General features: G+C 40.1%; 1 protein-coding gene across 1 annotated transcript in view; it reads left to right on the top strand.

The window, feature by feature from the left end:
- Positions 1-17360, top strand: part of PolE1 (DNA polymerase epsilon catalytic subunit 1) — a gene marked incomplete at its 5' end in the record, with an annotated part of 60852 nt that overhangs the window by 12955 nt on the left and 30537 nt on the right. Inside the window, 2 exon segments of the mRNA XM_070087455.1 lie at positions 7672-7850; positions 9389-9521. Coding sequence (XP_069943556.1) covers positions 7672-7850; positions 9389-9521 — 312 coding nt within the window.

Here is a 17360-nt window from a genome sequence, read left to right as displayed (position 1 = left end):
TGTGAACTGAGGACGATATCAACCAAGCCATGAACATTTTTACATAGTTTATTTATCTAAAAAAATACTTCCAAAAATCCTTATTTCTTCTAGTAATAAACTGGGATTATTATTTTATATATGAATACAGTGGAACCCTGGTTTTCATCTTTAACCCTTTGACTGTTTCGGTTGTATATACAGAATCTACGTCTTACAAGCCAGTGTTTTTGACGTATTAATACGCCAAAATTCTGGTGGCTTCAAATCAAGCGGGAGAAAGATGGTAGGCCCACATGTGAGAGACTGGGTCTATGTGGCCAGTGTCTGCAGTATAAAAAAACTACGACAGTCTAGTTCAGTTGTTACTACACGAAGAGTTTTACAACTGTATGTCCGCTGACATACAAGAATATCTGATCGATCATACTGCCTGGGATATTCTGGAAACTGCAGCATTAGCAGACAGTTACGAGATTTCTCACAAACTTGTATGTACTAAAACACAGGGAACAAGGTAACTAAAAATTGTCCTAGAAGTTGGCAACCTAAATCAGCTGATCAGTGTCAGCCTGATGTACCTGCTACTGTAACTTCTTGTACCTTTACCAGGAAAACTCACAATCCTGAATCTGTCTCTGTGGTTAGACAGAAATCTGGTACCGAGAAGAAAGTTATATGTACCTATTGTAACAGAAAAGAACATGCTAGAGAGTATTGCCATAAGTTAGAAAGGGATACGAGAAGCGGTTGTGCGGCTGGCGCCCCCACACAAGTCGTATCTTCTTCCGTGCAACAAAGGCACCAAAATCCTAGTAATACCTCTGATCCCACTGTTTTAGATAATATTACTCAGGATAGATGACTAGCGTCAGAAAGTGTATCTGACGAAAAGATTCGTTCAGCGATGAGTCCTTATCGAGAGGCAAAGTAGGACTTGACGAATCACATGTAACTGAGATAATTACTTTTAGAGACACTGGCAGATGTACTGCCCATAACTGATGATACCTATATCAAGATAGATGTACAGTGGACCCCCGCATAGCGAACTTAATCCGTGCAAGAGGGCTGGTCGTTATGCGAAATGTTCGCTATGCGAATTAATTTTCCCCATAAGAAATAATGGAAATAAAATTAATCCGTGCAAGACACCCAAAAGTATGAAAAAAAATTTTTTTTACCACAAAAAAATGTTAATTTTAGTACACACAAACTGAAAAAGGCATGCACAATTACATGACACTTACTTTTATTGAAGATCTGGTGATGATTGATGGGATGGGAGGAGGGGAGAGAGAGTGTTAGTGTTTAGAAGGGGAATCCCCTTCCATTAGGACTTGAGGTAGCAAGTCCTTTTCCGGGGTTACTTCCCTTCTTCTTTTAATGCCACTAGGACCAGCTTCAGAGTCACTGGACCTCTGTCGCACAACAAATCTGTCCATAGAGCTCTGTACCTCCCGTTCCTTTACGATTTGTCTAAAATGGGCCATAACATTGTCATTGAAATAGTCACCAGCACGGCTTGCAACAGCTGTGTCAGGGTGATTTTCATCCATAAAGGTTTGCAGTTCAACCCACTGTGCACACATTTCCTTAATTTTTGAAGTAGGCACAATGGATTCCACAACTGGCATAGGCTTCTCAGGGTTAGCCCCAAACCCTTCAAAATCTTTCTTAATTTCCATACTAATTCTCACCCTTTTTACCACAGGGTTGGCACTAGAAGCTTTCTTGGGGCCCATGGTCACTTATTTTCCAGAAACAGCACCGAAAACACTGTAATAATACGAAATATTCCGAGTGTATGCTTGAATGTTACCGCGGAGGCTGGCTGGTAAACAATGGGACGGGCGGCACATGTGAGGCTGGCTGAGGCCGCACATTGGACGCGTCTCGGACGAAGGTCGCTGAGCGGGTTTTTGTCCACTATGCGGGGCAAAATTTTAGCGAACAAAGCGTTCGCTATGCGGATTGTTCGCTATGCAAGGCGTTCGCTATGCGGGGGTCCACTGTATTGTTAGAAGCCTATGGTGGGGCTGTTATAAAAGTACCTCTACACAGTTTACATTGAAACAAGCTATTATACTGGTTATATTTCAGTGGGTATATCCAGTGGTGTATTTCCCATCAGGTCAGTGGACTTGTTGATAGGGAACGATATCCTTCATGCTGGTATATGTAAAGAACCACTTGTGATTGATAATAACACTGATGATAATTATGTAATTGAAGCTTGTAGAGAGAAGCCTATTTTATTTCCTCTCAGCGCAATTACTAGAGCTATGTCAAAGATAAAACAACCATCCTTGTCTCCTGTTGAGTTAGTGGATGACAATGATTTGGGCTTGAATATGTTGTTTAGCGATGCTCTGCGCCCACAATCATTAACACTGACTCCCCCGTCATCAACCTAGTCAGGACACAACTGACATTAAATTTCTGACTCATGATGATTTAATCAAGGATCAGTTTGTTGATCAGTCAACGGAAAGACTGAGAGATATAGCAGTTACTGAGAGTGAAGCAAAGGATCTCAATAATTGTTACTATTATAGTAACGGTGTACTCATGGAGAAAAATACATGTAAGTTGTCAGCTGATAGTTTTTCCACCACAGTCAAGCATCTCGTAGTGTTACCAGTTACATTTCGTGAACAAGCCATTGATTTTGCTCACAATAGTCCCATAGGAGGACATTTGGGTGTCATGAAGACACTCGGTAAACTGGCAAACCATTTTACTTGGCCAAAAATGAAGGAAATAGTAGCTGATCATGTGCGACGTTGCCACGTGTGTCAAGTGACAGACAAGCCAACACACACACACCTCCACCTACACCTCTCACTGACCTTACTAGTAGCAAAGTTCAGTTCATCTGGACTAAGGATTGTTCAGACTCGTTCACAAGGTTGAAGCGTCTGCTTTCCTCTGCTCCTGTACTGGGGAGTCCTAATTTCACAGTAGTGGTGATATATGTTGGTGTGAGGAGGAGACAGAAGCTGAGTGTTGAGTGTGTAGTGTTGTGTGGGCGATGCTAGTTACTGAGTGGCGGAACAGTCCTGCCACTGCAGCCCCCCACCCTTACTACACACCTTAGTTACTGCACTCAATTTTTCTTATACGCAGATGTCCATACTGCCACGCATTCCACTACCACTACTTGAGAGTGGAATGCCGTCTCCTGTCTATAGCACAAGACTACTGTTCAAATAGTCTCCACTACTATGATCGAGCCTCAACGTGTCATGCTTGTCTACGCTATCCTGTCTCTATACTGATGCACATAACCATGAGTATGCAGAGATAAGATACTCTGTACTGCCCTAGTACGAGGGACATAACTTATAGTGAAATAGACACTGTGAAATATAAGAAGTGTTGTCACAAGAGTGACTGATTTAGTTTTATATTAAATTGTGTTATTAAAGTGACATGAGTAATCACAGTAAACATGTGAAAGACATTAACGCAACTCCTAGTGTGACCGTTTGTCGTGCTGGGGGGGTATTGCGACCCCTGAGTGGGTCACAATGTATATAATGTATATTACCTGTTCTTATAATTTTATATTGCTTATATTTTCGATAATAGCTAAATCATAAATACTGTATATTGCTTTATATTATTATTTGACTTAGTTATATTATTAGGTAGGATGTAACATTTATATATTATTCAATCGTTGTGCTCATTATGCTGCTGGCTTCTCTGTGTTGCTGGGCAGCAGCAGCCCTCGAAGAGCCACGTGAGGGGGGGGGGGGGGTGATCACACCTCACCTGGGTGAGACTGTCTTGCTTTGACTCTCCCTCTTCTCTGTTTTGGCTTGGTTTCCGACAAGACGTGTCTTCCTCTGTACACGAGAGATGTGTAGGAACTTGTATCCTATATTATATTCAATTGATTACTTTAATTTAATTTGATAATATACGCCTAGACAACTTTATTAATAAACTTATTAAAATGTTAATTTCTTTAGTTAGTAGCCTACCAGTTGTAATCCTGAAACGCTATTAAATCTTACTGAATTCTAATGGATAATTGGACCAGGATACTGACTACTTGTTACAAAAACCCAGTAACAGGCTGGATGCTACAAGGGCAGTCCTTTCTAGTATTCACTGGAGATCTCTATGCTTATTAGAAATCGCATTTTTTGTAACACTGAGTGATGACTGAATTACTGACTTGACTGAGTGGCTTGACTGACATACTGAGTGACTTGACTGACTTGACTGACTTATTTAGTGACTTGATTGACTTACTGACTTCACTGAATGACTTGATGGACTTACTGAGTGACTTTCTGAATTACTTGACTTGCTGAGTGACATTGAATGAATTGACTGAAATGCTGAGTGATTTGACTGACTTATTGAATGACTTGATGGACTTACTGAATGACTTACTGACTTTCTGAATGACTTGACTGACTTCCTGAATAACTAGACTGACTTCCTGAATAACTAGACTGACTTGACGACTGACTTACTGAATGACTTGACTGACTTACTGAATGAATTGACTGACTTACTGAGTGACATGACTGACATACTGAGTGACTTGACTGACTTACTGAATAACTTGATTGACTTACTGACTTCACTGACTTACTGAGTGACTTGATGGACTTACTGAGTGACTTGCTGACTTTCTGAATGACTTGACTGACTTGCTGAGTGACTTGACTGACTGACTTACTGAGTGACATGACAGACTGGCTGAGTGACTTGGCTGGCTTACTGAGTGACTTGACAGACTGAATGATTTATTGACTTGACTGACTGAATGACTTAAAGTTAGACACTCCAGTCCAACCATCAGTACCTTCAGTACCAGAACCTCTATCATCCACCTCAGCCCAGTAGGGCCACAGCATAACTCTCCACTCTCTTCACAATCATCCACAAACACCAACACCCACAATTTAAGGTAAGAAATACTATTATTTCTGTTACATTTGTAGTCTTAAACAGTAAAAACAACATAATACATCACAACAATGAACTACAACTGCATATTCACTTTAATTTTTGTAAGATGTTGAGGCCTAAAAAAAAGTTGTTTGGCTTTTTGGGGGCTCCCAGGAACATAACCCTATTTTTCCCATAAGTTCTTCAGTTCATCTAACACGATTTTACCTAAACGGCATTTTCAGGAACGTAACTACCATGCTGAATGACAGTCTACTGTACTAATCTTTAAATTGTCCAAACGTAGATCTACGTTTGCATGCATAGCACTCCAAACGTAGATCAGCGTTTTATTTTTCATTCCTCCAAATTTGGCACAATAGGCTTGAGTCGCCTAGACATGAAAGAATGGGTCTGTGCGTTCAATGTGCGCACTATTAAAAAAAGCTGGGAGCACTTAGTACCTTGTGGGAGCACCAGTTCAATTGAGCGCCAGCTAGAGCAAACAGAGTGGCAAACACCAGGGTTTCACTGATGCCATGTCACATTAACACTCCCATTTTAAGAGGAAAGTAAAAACAGGTTAGATAAATACATGAGTGAGTGTGGGTGGGTGTGAGTTGGATCTGACTAGCTTGTGCTTCTAGGTCTGATGTCATACTCCTTCCTTCAATGGATATGACCTGACTAGGTGGGCCATGGGGGGGGGTGACATGTACCTGCCTGGCATGGGCCAGTAGGCCTGCTGCAGTGTTCCTTCTTTCTTATGTTCTTATGTATTCAGCAGGCTGGCTGGCTGGCTTGCTTTGGCTGTCTCTGGCTGTTTCTCTGTCTATATCTCTATCTGTCCATATCTCTGCCAATCTATATCTCTATCTATATATCTGTCTATCTATATCTCTGTCTCACATGTACACATAAGTACAGTTATTATACACAGTGTAAATTACCTAGGATAACCCAAAAATTCCAGGCAAAGACAGACAGAAACATGCTTGTGTGTATCAGTGAAAACAAATAAAGCCAGGGTTCCCCAAGTACCCATTTATCAAATGTCACCGAGCTGATAACAGATGCCATAACACGATTCTTCAAGGAGTGTGATATATGTATACTCCAGGCAGATACAAAGACAGATAAGCAGAGTCAGACAGACAGGCAGGCAGACAGAGAAAGACAGGCAGATGGACAGACAGATAGACAGACAGATAGATAGGCAGATAGACTGACAGACAGACAGATAAATAGACAGAGAGACAAGACATGTTTGTGTGTAACAGTGATAACAAATACAGCGAGGGTTAGCTGGAGCAGTAGGCATTTATCAAATGTCACTAGGCTGTCAACAGTATAGGAATGCCGTTCATAACACCATGCTTCAAGGTATATGCCAGGGGTATCTAAAACATTGCTGGGACCTATAAATACTTTGTATATATTTCTAGACAATAGTAAATAACCCAGGCAGGTGTAAATGTTCACCTGTCAATGTGATTGTGACTAGTTGTGCAGTATTTCAGTACCTAATGTTAGTGTCAGAACAAAGATTGGCTATGAAATTACAAGACCTATTATAAATTGTAATTATTAGAACATAAAAAGTATATAAATTAAAATAAAAACGAGAAAGAAAGTCGATGTTGCTGACAGGTGAGCATCTAGAGCCAACTTCAGTCTTGTATCTCGGTAAGTACTGACCCTAAAATTTTTTTTTTAATCCTATAACATGTAGAAAAATGTGCTCTTCATTTTAAAAGAAAAAAAAATTTATTTTTTTATTTTTCAAAATATTCGGAGTGCCACGCAAGTGAATGTAGATCTACGTTTGGACAGTTTAAGGGTTAATGTCTCAAGACACCAAAGCAATTCAGTTGAAAAACTGCATCCAAAGTTGAATAGCACATATTATGATGGCATTTTCATATGCTGTTCAATTTTGGATGCACTTTTTTCAGTAGCATTTACAAAAAAATAGAACTATGTAGAGAAGCAGTAGTGTATAAAGGGGAACAAACTGCATGTATTTATACAGGTAATTTTTGTATTTTCACATAGGCAAAACTATTTTAGGCCTCCAGCTCAGTATTTTGGTCACCTACCACCACATCATGCCTAGGAAAAATGTAGGTCCATGCAGTGTATCATGGGTAATGCTGCCTCACGAGCACATGTACACAAAGGGGCACTGACACAAAAGCTTTACTCAGTGAGATCAAACAGATTTTCTTGTAAGGAGACACCTGTGCCAGAAAGAAAGTTTTGGAAAACATGCTCTCTCAATTTTTTTTCTTAATTTTCCCCACACATGAGGCCTGGTATGGGACTGGGCAATGGGGGTGACCCCTGGAAGCAGTCTTCAGGGAATAACAGTGCATGACCTCCCACACTTAGTTAAATTTTGACAAATTAGGAAATGTCCTTAAAATTCTTGGCTTTTCATCAATAGACTGTGCTTGGGAGACAATAGTTTTTCAAGCACAATATGTAAAATCCCCCACCATGTAAGAGGGAAGATAAAAATTGCTTATAGACCAGCTATACATTTACTGTAGAAACAATACCATCAAATACTGTACTATGAATAATAGATTCATAGCATAGTGAAGTAAGTGCATATGTTTATTGTCTTTATAAAGAAGTGATACCATTTGTGGATTAGTTTGTTTCTCTTGAAATCCTCTTAATGTAAACATTGGAAAAAATCCTTTATTCAGGATAAATTATACAGGTATCTTGTATCTCTTACAGCACTCAGTTTGAAGAGATTCCATATTTCAGGTTTGTAAGCTGCGCAGAGATCTCTTAAAGCTCTTGAATATTGGAGAATTTTCCCCAGAGGCTGAATGGAAAGACCCGTGTGTTTCTTACGTACTGCCAGAGGTCATTTGTCGTGCTTGTAATCACTGCCGTAATATTGACCTCTGCAAGGATCCTCATCAATCTGTGGAGAATGGAGTGTGGGTATTGTATATATACTTGATTCTGTTGTACATTTATAGATATGTCTGATGAATAGTGCCTTGTTGTAGATAAAGTTTGACTTTTATCCATCAAGGCAAACACTAAATTTAGTGTTTATTAACATTTAAAGCTATTAAGTGTAATGAACCCAAGTTTCTTGCTGAATAGCCGATAACGCTTTTAGATGGATTGAGTCTCTTGCTGTTATGGAAAAATCATTTCCAAAATGAGCCTTTTCTTATGTAACTCCTAGATTGTTCAACAGCCTGCCCATGTATGTTCAAGAGTCAAAAATCTGTTTGTACTTGTAAGTCAGCAGAAAACTCATTTCTTTTCTAAAGCTTATATGACTCACGAAATCGTAATGCCACGATTGCAAACAAACCATACCCCGGCCGGGATTGAACCCGCAGTCAGAGAGTCTCAAAACTCCAGCCCGTCGCGTTAGCCACTATGGTTTAGAGCTTATATGGCTTGGTGTCTTGATCAGAAGACCTTCACTAGCTTCAAGGTGCTTGTTCTTTTCACCCTCCCTTTCCCTTGACAGGAACAGATCAGTATAGCCATTGTAAAGTAATTCTCACATTCACAAGCTGCTGCTGCTTCTTTCTTTCAACACACCGGCCGTATCCCACCGAGGCGGGGTGACCCAAAAGGAAAAACAAAAGTTTCTCTTTTTAAATTTAGTAATTTATACAGGAGAAGGGGTTACAAGCCCCTTGCTCCTGGCATTTTAGTCGCCTCTTACAACACGCATGGCTTACGGAGGAAGAATTCTGTTCCACTTCCCCATGGAGGTAAGAGGAAATAAACAAGAACAAGAACTAGAAAGAAAATAGAAGAAAACCCAGAGGGGTGTGTATATATATATGCTTGTACATGTATGTTTAGTGTGACCTAAGTGTAAGTAGAAGTAGCAAGACATACCTGAAATCTTGCATGTGTATGAGACAGAAAAAAAAGACACCAGCAATCCTACCATCGTGTAAAACAATTACAGGCTTCCATTTTACACTCACTTGGCAGGACGGTAGTGCCTCCCTGGGCGGTTGCTGTCTACCAACCTACTACCTAGTATTCATAAGCTTATGTTAATTAAAATGTAGGATTCGTTGTCTGTTACATTTTGATCATGAGAGATAAAAGTTAATCTCATTCTGAAAGTTCTATTTAATTACATTTCTTATCCTAAGAACAGAGTTCACTTGTTATACTCAGTTACAGTCCTTTTGTTTTCACTTGGTATTTCCCTCTTTTTATGTAAACTAGAGTAACAATACCTTTTTCTATTTCTCTACTAATTTTTTGTTAGTCCTGTGGGTCAGTTTTTATTGGATACATTTTGGTCCTTCAGTCTTGGCCACTCCAAATGATCATGTTGAGTGACCAAAGTCTCAAGTCTGAAACATATCCAGTAAAGATACCCTGAGTATTTGTAGTTGTCCTTTCATCCATATTTTTGGTATCAGTCTACCTTCTACCTTCGTAGCCAATTCATCCAGGATTCTTGTATAGTTTTATTGGATATTTACAGACATGTGTGGCTGTGCCCTGTATGTAGCACAAGCTATACATCTGGTGAAATACAACATCAGCTGATTGCTCTTATCCACACAAACTCCATGGCACATGTTCTTCAGGACCTTCAGTGTGATCGGTGCTCACAGGTCAGTGTGTATCTGTATGATTATTCAGTGTTAAATGTTTTAAAATAGGGCTAATTGTCAAAGGCTACAAATTTTAAATGCTTGAAATTGAATGGCTGTAAATGAGTCAAGGGTGGGTGCACACACACACAGATGAGGACAAGGAAAGGCTCAAAAGGGATCTGGACACATTGCAGATATGGTCAGATAAGTGGTTGCTTCAAATCAACCCCAGCAAATGCAAGGTTATGAAAATTGGGAAGGAGCAAAAAAACAGATAGAGGCTGCAGACTTGACACAAAAAGATCTATGGGTATGCATATTACTCAGTATAACACCAAAGGCTCACATCAGTTGAATAACGTGTGCAACCACTGCTTTGGCAAATCTAAGAATAGGTTTCAGGAATCTCAAGACAGTCATTCTGGGCCCTTCATACAATGTATGTTAGGCCCATCTTGTATACAGCACCAGTATGGAACCTACACCTGAAAAAGCATGTTAAGAAACTAGAGAAAATGCAGAAGTATGCAATAAGGTTTGTTCCAGAGCTACAAGGATCAAGTGACATTGTAAGACAGAAGAATCAGAGGGGATATGATAACATACAAAATACTCAAGAGGAATTGATAATTCAGACAGGCAAGAGGCAAGAAATGGGAACTCAAGGACACTTATTAGATGTTAAGAAATATTTCTTCAGTCTCAATAGTAGTTGGAAAGTGGAATGGTCTTGGTGATGAAGTGGTGGAGGCAGGCTCCTAAGAGCAGGTCTGATAGGGCCCATGAGTCTAAGATGGAGTAAATCTGAAGAGTGGCAATTTAAGAGGCAGGACCAGGATCTACGAATTGACCCCTGCAAGCACAAATAGGCAAGTGTATGTTCATACATACACAGAGAGAGAGAGGAGGGGGGGAGGGAGGGAGAGAGAGAGAGAGAGAGAGAGAGAGAGAGAGAGAGAGAGAGAGAGAGAGAGAGAGAGAGAGAGAGAGAGAGGGAGGTAGGTAGGTAGGTAACCTACTGCAGACATCATTTGAAGAGGACCAGGTAGGAAGCATATTGCCTACCATGTTGCCAGAGGCTCAGATCAAACAACCCCTGTAGCCTATGTTTTCCTGGCAAATCTGAGAGGGGCTTTCAGGAATCTTAACAAAGATTCATTCTAGGACCTTTATACAACATACATCAGGCCCATGTTGGAGTATGTAGCACTACTATGGAACCCACACCTGAGGAAGCATGTTAAGATCTTGGAGTAAGTGCAGAAGGATGCAGTGGGACTAGTTCCAGAGCTAAAGGGCATGAGCTGTGAGGATAAGGCTAAAGGAATTGAATCTAAAGACCTCGGAGGACAGAAGGACTAAGGAAGACACAATAAAAACATACAAAATACTAAGACAGGCTGTTTGAGAGGTGGGAAAAGAGGTACCTGGGGGCACAGCTGGAAGCTAAAGACACAGATGAGTCACAGGGATATTAGGAAGTGTTTCTTCAATCTCATTGTGGTCAGGAAGTGGAATGATCTCAATGAAGAAGTGAAGGCAGACTCCATACATAGTTTTAAAAGACTAGGTATGATAGGACACACAAGGCTAGGAGTGAATCTAGCAAGCAGCAAATTGAGAGGCAGGACCAGGACCTAAGACTCAACTCCTGTAAAAACATAGTTAAGGACATGCATGTATACGCACGTGCACAAACACATGCATGTAGTATATATACCGCACCAGTATGGAACCCACACCTGAGGAAGCATGTTAAGAAACTGGCGAAGTATGCAATGAGATTAATTCCAGAGTTAAGGGGTATGAACTGTAAAGTGAGGGTAAAGGAACTGAATTTAACAACCCTGGATGACAGAAGAACCAGGGAAGATATACTAAAGACTCAGATAAATTGATAGGGTGAACAGGGACAGGCTGTTTGAGAAGCAGGAAACAAGCACCTGAAGCACAGCTGGAAGTTAATCAATTCCATTCCATAACACTGGAATTAAATAAATTAGTCAGAAGGTTAATCCCTAATGGATGAGCTACTAAAATAGAATAATTAATGATCTATAAATCTTCAAATTGGGAAGGAAGATAATCCTCTCCCTTCCTTCCTGTGTTGGAATGTGGGTGAGAAGTTACCATTGTGGAAGGCTTTTATCCATCATGTGGATTTTTATAATATGGTCCATCCAAAAAGTTTTTCTGACCTTTTATACCACAGTGAAACACAAATCTAAAAATTGAGTGAGCTAATGATGTAATGGACAACAAAGAGTGGGACGTTTTGATGTTTGTCAACTTTAAAGGGCATATAGAAAAAATACATTGATTTTAGTAAGTTATATAATACAGCGGAACCTTGACTTACGAGTTTAATCCATTCCATGACCTAGCTCGTAACTCAATTTGCTCGTACAGTCAGGCCCCGCTTTACGGCATTTCGCCTTACGGCGTTCCGCTAATACGGTGATGTCAAATTATGACCAAAATTTGCTATACGGCAAGCGGTCTTTTAAATACGGCGGCCCCCACCCGGTTTGTTTACATTTTCCGTGACCACATCTATTATGTCGGGAAACTTTCCAAAATTTCAAGTGTTTTAAAGTTACTGCATATTTTATATGTACTCTGATAAGTATACTTATGTGTACCTGTGCCTAAATATACTTACACACTGTGCTGGTGTGCAGGTACACATTAAAATCGCTATGTCTCTCTTTACTCATGATGCCAATATACTAGGTAATAATAATCACTCTTGGGCACACTAAATGTCTTATTTAACATCAATATAGGCATTTTCATTAATCCATCTATGATATTTTCCTCAAAATTATACAGGTCTCCCTCAACATTCGCGTTTTCAACTTTCGCGGGCTTCACACATTCGCTAATTTCCAACCGTCAAATTCCCAGCCGCCAAATCATATTTAAGTTTACCACCACGAGTCCTTACTACCCTCCCTCCGACCCCTGCAACTGGCAGCCAGCCCTCCCACCACTGTGTGGTGAGTGTTTTGTTTGTTCATTATTTGCTATTAAACTACAGTATAAATAATGTAAACCCATCCATGACTGCATATTAGAATGGCTATTCGGACAGGTATTGGAAGGTGACATCATGTGTTTACTCTTGAACATAGCAAAGAATCAAGCATTTCTGCTACTGCTAATAATAATAATAATATTAATATAATAATAATAATAATAATAATAATAAATACGATAGAATTGAAGAAGGAAATTGTACAAAAATACGAGGGTTGAAGCAGTGGTGGAGGAAGTGGTTGACGCATCGTCAGTGTGGCTTTGTTTATGCTGGAGTGAGCATTAGTCTCCGTGCTCTTCCAAACATTTCACAATAATTCATTGTATTTGGTGCTTGCAGATAGAGTGTGACTGGAGTGGTTATTAATATTAACATGTACTATTATTATTTATAACATATGTTAGTAAATACCACTGCCTCACCCACTGCCTCACCCACTGCCTCTACCACTGCCTCTACCACTGCCTCTACCACTGCCTCTATCACTGCCTCTATCACTGCCTCAACCACTCCAGTCACACTCAATCTACAAGCACCAAATACAATGAATTATTGTGAAATGTTTGGAAGAGCACGGAGACTAATACTCACTCCAGCATAAACAAAGCCACACTGACGATGCGTCAACCACTTCCTCCACCACTGCTTCAACCCTCGTATTTTTGTACAATTTCCTTCTTCAATTCTATTGTATTTATTATTATTATTATATTATTATTATTATTATTATTATATTATTATTATTATTATTATTATTATTTTCCCACCAAGGCAGGGTGGCCTGAAAAAGAGAAACTTTCACCATCATTCACTCCATCACTGTCTTGCCAGAAGGGTGCTTTACACTACAGTTTTTAAACTGCAACATTAACACCCCTCCTTCAGAGTGCAGGCACTGTACTTCCCATCTCCAGGACTCAAGTCCGGCCTGCCGGTTTCCCTGAACCCCTTCATAAATGTTACTTTGCTCACACTCCAACAGCACGTCAAGTATTAAAAACCATTTGTCTCCATTCACTCCTATCAAACACGCTCACGCATGCCTGCTGGAAGTCCAAGCCCCTCGCACACAAAACCTCCTTTACCCCCTCCCTCCAACCTTTCCTAGGCCGACCCCTACCCCGCCTTCCTTTCACTACAGACTGATACACTCTTGAAGTTATTCTGTTTCGCTCCATTCTCTCCACATGTCTGAACCACCTCAACAACCCTTCCTCAGCCCTATGGACAACAGTTTTGGTAATCCCGCACCTCCTCCTAACTTCCAAACTACGAATTCTCTGCATTATATTCACACCACACATTGCTCTCAGACATGACATCTCCACTGCCTCCAGCCTTCTCCTCGCTGCAACATTCATCACCCATGCTTCACACCCATATAAGAGCGTTGGTAAAACTATACTCTCATACATTCCCCTCTTTGCCTCCAAGGACAAAGTTCTTTGTCTCCACAGACTCCTAAGTGCACCACTCACCCTTTTCCCCTCATCAATTCTATGATTCACCTCATCTTTCATAGACCCATCCGCTGACACGTCCACTCCCAAATATCTGAAGACATTCACCTCCTCCATACTCTCTCCCTCCAATCTGATATCCAATCTTTCATCACCTAATCTTTTTGTTATCCTCATAACCTTACTCTTTCCTGTATTCACTTTCAATTTTCTTCTTTTGCACACCCTACCAAATTCATCCACCAATCTCTGCAACTTCTCTTCAGAATCTCCCAAGAGCACAGTGTCATCAGCAAAGAGCAACTGTGACAACTCCCACTTTATGTGTGATTCTTTATCTTTTAACTCCACGCCTCTTGCCAAGACCCTCGCATTTACTTCTCTTACAACCCCATCTATAAATATATTAAACAACCACGGTGACATCACACATCCTTGTCTAAGGCCTACTTTTACTGGGAAATAATTTCCCTCTTTCCTACATACTCTAACTTGAGCCTCACTATCCTCGTAAAAACTCTTCACTGCTTTCAGTAACCTACCTCCTACACCATACACCTGCAACATCTGCCACATTGCCCCCCTATCCACCCTGTCATACGCCTTTTCCAAATCCATAAATGCCACAAAGACCTCTTTAGCCTTATCTAAATACTGTTCACTTACATGTTTCACTGTAAACACCTGGTCCACACACCCCCTACCTTTCCTAAAGCCTCCTTGTTCATCTGCTATCCTATTCTCCGTCTTACTCTTAATTCTTTCAATAATAACTCTACCATACACTTTTCCAGGTATACTCAACAGACTTATCCCCCTATAATTTTTGCACTCTCTTTTGTCCCCTTTGCCTTTATACAAAGGAACTATGCATGCTCTCTGCCAATCCCTAGGTACCTTACCCTCTTCCATACATTTATTAAATAATTGCACCAACCACTCCAAAACTATATCCCCACCTGCTTTTAACATTTCTATCTTTATTCCATCAATCCCGGCTGCCTTACCCCCTTTCATTTTACCTACTGCCTCACGAACGTCCCCCACACTCACAACTGGCTCTTCCTCACTCCTACAAGATGTTGTTCCTCCTTGTCCTATACACGAAATCACAGCTTCCCTATCTTCATCAACATTTAACAATTCCTCAAAATATTCCCTCCATCTTCCCAATACCTCTAACTCTCCGTTTAATAACTCTCCTCTCCCATTTTTAACTGACAAATCCATTTGTTCTCTAGGCTTTCTTAACTTGTTAATCTCACTCCAAAACTTTTTCTTATTTTCAACAAAATTTGTTGATAACATCTCACCCACTCTCTCATTTGCTCTCTTTTTACATTGCTTCACCACTCTCTTAACCTCTCTCTTTTTCTCCATATACTCTTCCCTCCTTGCATCACTTCTACTTTGTAAAAACTTCTCATATGCTAACTTTTTCTCCCTTACTACTCTCTTCACATCATCATTCCACCAATCGCTCCTCTTCCCTCCCGCACCCACTTACCTGTAACCACAAACTTCTGCTGAACACTCTAACACTACATTTTTAAAACTACCCCATACCTCTTCGACCCCATTGCCTATGCTCTCATTAGCCCATCTATCCTCCAATAGCTGTTTATATCTTACCCTAACTGCCTCCTCTTTTAGTTTATAAACCTTCACCTCTCTCTTCCCTGATGCTTCTATTCTCCTTGTATCCCATCTGCCTTTTACTCTCAGTGTAGCTACAACTAGAAAGTGATCTGATATATCTGTGGCCCCTCTATAAACATGTACATCCTGAAGTCTACTCAACAGTCTTTTATCTACCAATACATAATCCAACAAACTACTGTCATTTCGCCCTACATCGTATCTTGTATACTTATTTATCCTCTTTTTCTTAAAATATGTATTACCTATAACTAAGCCCCTTTCTATACAAAGTTCAATCAAAGGGCTCCCATTATCATTTACACCTGGCACCCCAAACTTACCTACCACACCCTCTCTAAAAGTTTCTCCTACTTTAGCATTCAGGTCCCGTACCACAATTACTCTCTCACTTGGTTCAAAGGCTCCTATACATTCACTTAACATCTCCCAAAATCTCTCTCCTCTGCATTCCTCTCTTCTCCAGGTGCATACACGCTTATTATGACCCACTTCTCACATCCAACCTTTACTTTAATCCACATAATTCTTGAATTTACACATTCATATTCTCTTTTCTCCTTCCATAACTGATCATTCAACATTACTGCTACCCCTTCCTTTGCTCTAACTCTCTCAGATACTCCAGATTTAATCCCATTTATTTCCCCCCACCGAAACTCCCCTACCCCCTTCAGCTTTGTTTCGCTTAGGGCCAGGACATCCAACTTCTTTTCATTCATAACATCAGCAATCATCTGTTTCTTGTCATCCGCACTACATCCACGCATATTTAAGCATCCCAGTTTTATAAAGTTTTTCTTCTTCTCTTTTTTTAGTAAATGTCTACAGGAGAAGGGGTTACTAGCCCATTGCTCCCGGCATTTTAGTCGCCTCATACGACACGCATGGCTTATGGAGGAAAGATTCTTTTCCACTTCCCCATGGACAATAGAAGAAATAAAGAGGAACTAGAGCTATTTAGAAAAAGGAGAAAAACCTAGATGTATGTATATATATAGGCATGTGCGTGTCTGTGAAGTGTGACCAAAGTGTAAGTAGGAGTAGCAAGATATCCCTGTTATCTAGCGTGTTTATGAGACAGAAAAAGAAACCAGCAATCCTACCATCATGCAAAACAGTTACAGGTTTCTGTTTCACAGTCATCTGGCAGGACGGTAGTACTTCCCTGGGTGGTTGCTGTCTACCAACCTACTACCTTCTGATTTTATTATTATTATTATTATTATTATTATTATTATTATTATTATTATTATTATTATTAGCAGTAGCAGTAGCACAAATGTTTGATTCTTTGCTGTGTTCAAGAGTAAACAAATTATGTCACCTTCAATACCTGTCCGAATAGCCATTCCAGTATGCAGTCATAAATGGGTTGACATTATTTATACTGTAGTTTAATAGCAAATAATGAACAAACAAAACACTCACCACACAGTGGTGGGAGGGCTGGCTGCCAGTTGTGGGGGATCAGAGGGAGGGTAGTAGGGACTCGCAGTGGTGGAGGCAGTGGTATTTAATAACATACATGTTATTAAGGCATAACGTATGTATTTAGTACAATTTACGATGTTTTCATGTATTTTATGATTGTTCATGGTTCGACAAGTTAAGGAAGCAGTATTGTATTATATTTCCCTACAGTATATTGGGGCACCAAACATTAGCGATTTTTCAACATTCGCGAGGCTCTTGATC

Source organism: Cherax quadricarinatus, chromosome 22, assembly GCF_038502225.1.
Source record: "Cherax quadricarinatus isolate ZL_2023a chromosome 22, ASM3850222v1, whole genome shotgun sequence".
Lineage (NCBI taxonomy): Eukaryota > Metazoa > Arthropoda > Malacostraca > Decapoda > Parastacidae > Cherax > Cherax quadricarinatus.
This window is presented reverse-complemented; position numbering and strand designations above follow the sequence as displayed.